At 36.3% G+C, this 8006-nt stretch overlaps 1 protein-coding gene across 1 annotated transcript; it reads left to right on the forward strand.

Moving 5' to 3' along the window:
• The first annotated feature begins 5771 nt into the window (after positions 1–5771).
• Positions 5772–7752, forward strand: LOC139851517 (thaumatin-like protein 1). The gene is made up of 3 exons (XM_071840594.1): positions 5772–5908; positions 6157–6847; positions 7471–7752. The coding sequence occupies exons 1-3, from the start codon at positions 5842–5844 to the stop codon at positions 7676–7678; spliced, it is 966 nt and encodes a 321-aa protein (XP_071696695.1). The 5' UTR covers positions 5772–5841; the 3' UTR covers positions 7679–7752.
• Positions 7753–8006: the final 254 nt, after the last annotated feature.

Consider the following 8006-nt stretch of genomic DNA (forward strand, 5'->3'; position numbering starts at 1 on the left):
TTCGCGACTAATCGCAACACCCTCGTAAACGTCATCTCTATGAATTAGTATGCTGAGGTACAAGAAATTATTTTTGAGATTATTTTCACTTGGAGTAAACCATTCTTTATGACCAAAGGTTCACGTATCTTCTCATCCGCGCATCCCCTTAAGTATAAGGATAAATTCAGAACAACCCGCTAGAAGAGTTCACTCTCATTTAAAGATCACACCTTTCGTGCGATTTTCTTTCGGAAATGTAATATAAAATACCTTAGAAATCTATGAATCTTGTTATCCTCTTGAAAGGGACTGCTTAAAATGTCTATAACACTAAAGTGGTTACTCTACACATTCCTTCCTTCGTTGGTTGCAACTATATGTTGTTCTAGTTAACGTAACCCTAACTTCAACATGTAACTGAAAGGATAAAGTTACATTATGGAACTGTGCTTTCATTCCATTCAAGGATAAGATCACATGCATCATAGAAAACTCGGTGATATCTTTCATTGTTCGTTCAGATCGCCCTGAAGACACTAAATAATTATGGTTGGCATTGCATGTAAGTCTGATTTGTCACTTTTAGCTAAAATTTCAATTCATTTAATCAAACAAACGTTTCTTAAATATCGGGTTCTTTATACCTATAGTCTCCTTCCGAAATTAAGGGATTAGTAAAATTCATGGCTAACACTATCCAGACATCAAATCGCATGGTTGTGATCACCATGCTCTCCATTCTATCTGTCAGCTTTATATTGTGACTTAAGCGCCCAATGTTTTAGATGAGTTTGGTAACATTCATGATGCATTCCATGCATCCAGCTTACTGAAGATGCCTATAGGGCTAAAAATGTCATCTTTCCTTTTGTGGATATATATTCAGATGACATACTCATGTTAACCAGAAACGAAATCAATTTATTGATCTCTTAGGACAAGAGACTTAATTAATGGCATATATCTATTCTTACTTTTATACGCCCAAGTACATTTCAAGGTAAATCGCTCACTTTTGAGCCCACGAGTCTCTCGGAACTTTGATACGCCCCTTTTTATTCAAATACGGTACCATTGTTGGTCACTCCTCAAAATTTCAGGACGAAATTTTCTTTAACAGGTGGGTAATGTAACGGCCCGGCTTTTTCGACTTGCTTTTGTGCTTTGTGCTTTCACGAAACTGCGTATATGTGCGTACTGAGCTAGTTTATGCTCTGGGATCTTATTTAATGATTAATTACTTTCATTAATGTCTTACAACGTGCTATTAAGTGTGTAATCACTTAACTTGATCCCCGAATGCTTCTACGACCGTTGGTGTCACTTGAAGTTTGAAACAAGCTATGTACTTGGTACACGTTTAACTTTGATCATAATCGGAATATTATGACTATGAAATACTAATTGTTATTTTATAATAACAATTACTTGGGTTTTTGGTTGCTTAATTACCCTTAGTAATTTACTAGAGCACACTAGTTAGTCTTGTTGGACTTTCTACCTTGTCGGACTTTAGCCCACCCTACACTATTTAGTGGACTATCTAATTAGCCCAAATATAAGTAATTAGTGACTCATTAATAACTAAGACAAATTCCCATTTAATAGAGGGAACATACTAGCATTTTTATCAAGCATTATCCTTAATGTTGCATGGGATCCTAACATAAGCACCAACTTTAGACAACCATTAACCAAAAAGCAAAAGTTTATCCCCCTTGTCCCCCCCCCCCCTAAACCCACGGTTTTGAGACACCACCCACACCCTCACCACCTATAAATACAAGCCTTATTTCAACCATTTTACACTTGCTCTCATTTGCATTTCACACACACTTACTCTCAAATTCTTTCTCTAGTCTTTCTTTCTCTAAAAATTGTATGTAATTGATTTTTTTCTTCTTATTCTTCCCTTCCCTTTCACGAAATCATCATCATCATCTAAGGGTCTAGCTTTTTAGCTTTGATCTTGATTACATCTTGTAGATTCAAACATGGATTTGAATCCTTCAAGAACATAGAAGACTCAAGCTTTCTAGCTTTGAATCTTCACCTACTTTGTAGATCTATATCTTTCAACTTTAATCTTGTTATTTTGTTATAAAGATTCAAACTTGTGTTTGTAATCTTCATGTAACTTAAAGATCCAAGCTTTATGCTTCAAGATCTTCAAGAACAACCACGATGCAAGCTTTCTAGCTTGAATCTTCATATCTTTTGTTGAATCTAAGTTTCCTAACTTACGATCTCATTATTTTGTTATAAAGATCAAAACTTGTGTCTATGGTCTTCATGTAACTTAAAGATCTAAGCTTTATGCTTCAAGGTCTTCAAGAACACTAAAGGTTCAAGCTTTCTAGCTTTGTGACCTTATAACTTTTGTGAAAAGGATCCAAGCTCTCTAGCTTAGGGTTTCATCACTTTATTTGACTTAGATTATGTTCATACTTGTTTGATTGAAGTAAAGTTTGTAGCTTTAGTTGTAAATGTAACTTGTAATTGTGTTAAGACTAAGGATATGATGTAACCTTGGTTCATCATCCATCTAAGACTCTTAAATGAGTTGTGTTCTTACTTGATCTTAACATATTGTGTGTTGATGGTAGAATCTTGGTCAAGGTGATGCTAACCCATCAACGAGTTGTACACTTGAAGCTACAAGCATCAAGGATGAGAACCGTGATGAGCATCAAGCACTAAGAACCCCACTGAAACACCTTGATTACTGTTTTTGGGATCTGATCAAACCACCTGGGCTAATGGAAAGTTGATTTTCAGTTAGTTCGGTTCGAGTAGATGATTTTCTGTTTAGACCTCGTCTTAATCCGAGTTACGGTTTAGGATTTATGGCCTTCCGAAAGTCACTACACCCTATTAACGTTGTGCTGAAATTTCTGACCTACTCGCACTTAAACTGTCACCACGGTCAAACGAAGACGAGTTTGGTTCTGGAAATTGGTCAGAACTAGAGGACTCCCATACGGAGCCATGGCCACTGATTACGCGTCTTTTTGATTTACGTAGAGGTCGTAGCAGCTGACTGAAGTCAGCCTATTGTTTCGATCTCTATTCTTGTCAAACTTACTTAGCTTTTATGATGATGAATGATGATAATGATGACACTTAAACTTAATTTATTCACTTTTACACTTATTGGGACAACATACTGACCTAGTGACCTTTGACTTAGGTTGACGACCTTTCGGACCGACTTCCGTATCAACTTTTACTGCTTATACACTGTGAGTTATAGCATCCCTTTTACTTTAATTGTTTTGGGACTGAGAATACATGCGCTTTTTACGTTTTACATACTAGGAACGAGTACTTAAACTTTATATATGTGTGGGTTATACAACGGCATAAACTTTCCCCTTAGCTCGGTAACGTTTAGTCATTGGTTTTTGAACCGGTGAACGCGAATCTTAGATATGGATCCATAGGGTTTGACATCCCCACTCGGGCTAGTCGCGCTAGCATTTAACGGGTGTTTAATACTTCGTAAACTTACGCACTCGCTAAGTGTACTTTTAGGGGGTGTTATTACGTTAAGTTAGATCCCAAGTGCCCACGGTTAAGCATATACTTTATCATACTGATTTGAATTACTGATTTAAACTGCTGGTTGAAGCACTGAACTCTTGTGGCCTACATTACATTACTGATTACAAACAAACTATAGCTCACCAACATTCGTGTTGACTTTTTAAGCATGTATTTCTCAGGTGCTTAGACGTTGTTGCTTCCGCTATTAGACTTGCTGTCTTGGTGTTATAGACTTGCTGTTACGGACCTGCTGTGTTAGATTTTCCGCTGCATTACTTAGAGATGTCTCAATCATGGAACTTTTATTTTGCATTTGTAACTTACGTTATTTTCAAACAATGGCTTTGTAACGACCTTTGGGTCACGTACTTATGTTTATGCTTCTATTCATAGGAAGCACGTTATCTTTTGCAAAACGCTATCTTTTCATGAATGCAAAACTGGTTTTCAAACAGCATATAGTGTTTGACCTTGTAATGATCTTGTTGTTGATGATCCGTACACGATGGTTTTGTACAGGGCTTCACAAGTAGACTTTCGACACAAGGTCTTCAACACTTCTTGTTAGACTCGAACCATCATCTTTCTATCTCTCTAGTAGGTCATCTTCTCTCATCAATTCATGAGAAGACCGGTTGAGGCAATGCAAAACCTCAACTTGTCTGTCGTAACCACCTTAGTAAGTAACGGTGTATCCTAGCGAATACACGCATAAAAACGCCACTTTTATACAGAAAAACTGATCAAGTAGCACAAAAGATAACAAAAATTGGCGTTTTTTAGTATTTGCCGTCCAGCGTGCAGCAGGCCGCCCAGCGTCAAGGATAAGCCCTGCAGGCAGCTTCTATGCTTAAGCCCTTTAACTCAGCGCGTGAACGGCACGCAGCCACATCAGCACACGCCACCGACCTTCCGGATATTTTGTGTAACATAACCACTCAGTGATTAACACGTATATCCCGAGAATTTCGGACATTCTGCGCCTATAAATAGACCCCTGGGTCACCACATTTCACATCGGAACTTCAGTCAGAGAGAAGTACACTTTCTCTCTCACACGGTTCTTTCTCACTCTAAACGCACATTAGCCGCTTAGCAGCAATACGCTAGACTGATCAATTACAGATTGATCCCCAGATTGATTGAGGCCACCCCACGGATTACTAATCCGTGTTCCGGGTCTGCAGAGATTATATCTCGAGGACAAACATCAATCAACATCATACGCCACACGCTGAGAAGCTATTGTCTTGTACTGGTACCTTACAGCCGTTATACGAAAAATCGTACCAACAGTAAGCATATCCACGGGATTCTTCGAACCAAGGACTTTCTTCAATATTAAAGTACCATATTTTATATGTTGTCGAATAAAATGATACCTCAACTTTATATGTGGATTAAAGTAATCAATCCGTTGATTACATATAACCACGTTAAATCTTCGCGTTCTTGTTTTCTTTATTTTTGTCTTCGTTTATCTATTGTGGGTGGGTGATTTCTGCAAATCACTCTTATTGTTGGGTCCAATAATCCTAACGCCCATATAAAAAATTGACATCCCCATTGGGCCATAAGAAACCTATCGGCTAACAATGATTTACCCTATATTTTTATGCGACGTTACTATACTTTTTTATGTGAAGGTCACCGTACTTTGTAAATCATGATCACTTGCCACTTGTATGAATGTGTTTGCATTTTGTGAGAGCTAAACAATAAATAACAAATTAGACTATGTATTACAAAATTTAATTTGAATGTTAACTTGCAACTTACAACTGCAATTTGCAAGTAACAAAGCAACACCATTCACCTAAAGTGATCATACAGAAAACAAGTAACCAACTTTCCTAAAGTTAACCTCACCTTTACACCTCAATTTCTCCAATCCCCATCCTTATATTCTCTATTTCCCATAATCAAATGTTTTTTATTCAATTCTTTATTTATATCTTATCTTATACAGTATATATAGTTATATATATATACACTCCACGTACAAAACTTTTACATAACACATACAATTGTGCATTAGAGTAGTAGTAGACCACCCTATAAAACTGAAGTTTCCCATCTCATAAGATCCCACTTTCATAATCCTACATTTCTCCATCTCAAAGCTAACCTAAACCGTCATTTTTATAACTTAAGTTATACCATAAAGTTTTATATATCACGATACAAGCAAAACGCACTTGATAACAAATTTATAAGAGAAAAAATCTTGTCGACGGTGTGGTGATTCAGATAACCCTCCAACGAGAGTTTTAGAAATATCTTATCAAAGTTGCATATTTACAACTTACACAAATGGCAACACACTATTTTGTTTCTTGTCATTGCTGTATAACCTTCTTTTTGCTGGTGATTTGCAAAGGTAAATAACTGCATTTTATCTTTTTCCCATTCAATTTGGAGTTATTATATAATGGATTTTGTTACGAAGTTGTACATGGCGTTTACTGGTCACTTTCTTAGTGAAGGTTATAAAAATTTATAATAAATTAAAGCATGTTATCATCAAGTTATCGTTAGCAAGATCCTTATATTATTTTATCAATACAAAATATATATTTGGTAGGTACTAATTTATTATCTTTCCCTTTTTTATTTTGTCATTTTCAGGTATAATGGGAACTAGTACATTCACTTTCAAGAATAGATGTGATTACATAGTATGGCCAGGGATATTATCAAGTGCAGGCAGCACACCACTAGATAGCACCGGGTTCGAACTTAGCCCAGGCGAGTCACGCTCCTTCCAAGCCACACCAGGTTGGTCGGGTCGATTTTGGGGTAGAACGGGTTGCACTTTTGATGCAAATGGTCAAGGAAGTTGTGCAACTGGTGATTGTGGATCCAATCAAATGTCATGCAATGGGGCTGGTGCAACTCCACCTGCAACCCTAGCCGAATTCACAATCGGATCAGGTTCAGGGTCAGGATCAAACGCGCTTGATTTCTACGACGTGAGCCTAGTAGATGGATATAACTTACCAATGGCAGTTGATGCTAGTGGTGGGACGGGTGCGTGTGGTACAACAGGATGTGTAACCGACTTGAACCGAATGTGCCCGAATGAGTTAAGGGCCGGAGATGGACAAGCTTGCAAAAGTGCGTGTGAGGCTTTTGGGAATCCGGAATATTGTTGTAGCGGGTCATTTGGGTCACCCGATACTTGTCGCCCGTCGGTGTATTCCGAAATGTTTAAATCGGCTTGCCCGAGATCGTATAGCTATGCTTATGATGACGCTACGAGTACGTTTACATGTATGGGCGCATCTTATACAATTACATTTTGCCCTGGTTCAACAAGGTAAAATCTAATAACACATCTAACTACATTTAATTAGTAGGGGTTTAATTGTGTAAATTAGTCGAGTAAGCTATACGAACTCAACTTGCTAAGTGATTGATTCAAGCGGGTCGAGCCTGAACAAATTCGTGATCCTGAACGAGTCATATTTTATATACATCAACTATTATTATTATTTTATTTTTATAATAATATAATAGTATGATATAAAATAAATACATAAGATAAAATATACTTCCTCCGTCCCATAATAAGTGTACTGTTTGACTTTTTTAGGTTTTACTCTTAAAATTTTAACTTCAAATATATTTATTTGTGTTGTATAGTATTTGATGAAAGTTGTGTGAATAGATTCGGTTTTAAAATGTGTTTTCATTGATATGAGTTTCAAAAAATATTATATAACACAAATAAGAATATTTGAAGTTAAAATTATATAAGTGAGACCTTGAAAAATCAAACATACCCTTATTATGAGATGGAGGGAGTAATTATTATTATTATTATACATATAAACAAGTCGAACTCCAGCCGAACTAGTTGAATTTGTATAATTTCAAACGAGTCGATTACAGTATGAGTTTTCTGAATTTGTGACTAAATTATTTATTTTATATTTTTAGTCAAAAATCATCAACGGTTCCATCGGTATCAAGCGGAACAACGACAAATGCTCCACCAATGATTCATAGGGACCCGGAACCTCAAGGCGATCCAAACGGTTCATCATGGTTGCCGAGTTTTAGCATAGGAGGATCATCGAGAGGAATTTCAAGTAATGCAGCCACATTGACACTAACTTCATTCATAGTCTTATTTTTCCAAATATGAGAAAAGAATTTAATTTAATACGAGAAATTGTAATTATATGAGCAATTTTGTATAGCTATGTTCTAGAATTGCTTTAGCACAAATTTATTTATTTTCCATTTTAAAACAAATGTAATTATGTTTTGTTTTTTGTCTTTTTTGGATAAGATTCGATCTCTTATATACTTCATCGTCATTTCATTGTTTGTATATATTCTCATTGCATAACGATTCTATCTAGATAAAATTCTCGAATCATCCTATGTTATATCCTTATATCTATTTCCATCCCTTGCAATTAAAAACTGCACAAAAAGTCCTTAAACTGATATTTCATCTCAAACTCACA

The sequence above is a fragment of the Rutidosis leptorrhynchoides genome, chromosome 6, assembly GCF_046630445.1.
Source record: "Rutidosis leptorrhynchoides isolate AG116_Rl617_1_P2 chromosome 6, CSIRO_AGI_Rlap_v1, whole genome shotgun sequence".
Taxonomy (NCBI): domain Eukaryota; kingdom Viridiplantae; phylum Streptophyta; class Magnoliopsida; order Asterales; family Asteraceae; genus Rutidosis; species Rutidosis leptorrhynchoides.

Bases quoted from the DNA above. Each gene is read 5' to 3' on its own strand.
- LOC139851517 (XM_071840594.1), top strand. From the start codon at position 5,842: ATGGCAACACACTATTTTGTTTCTTGTCATTGCTGTATAACCTTCTTT. The intron at 5,909-6,156 runs GTAAATAACTGC...TGTCATTTTCAG, and splicing joins TTTGCTGGTGATTTGCAAAG to GTATAATGGGAACTAGTACA. The intron at 6,848-7,470 runs GTAAAATCTAAT...TTATATTTTTAG, and splicing joins TTTTGCCCTGGTTCAACAAG to TCAAAAATCATCAACGGTTC.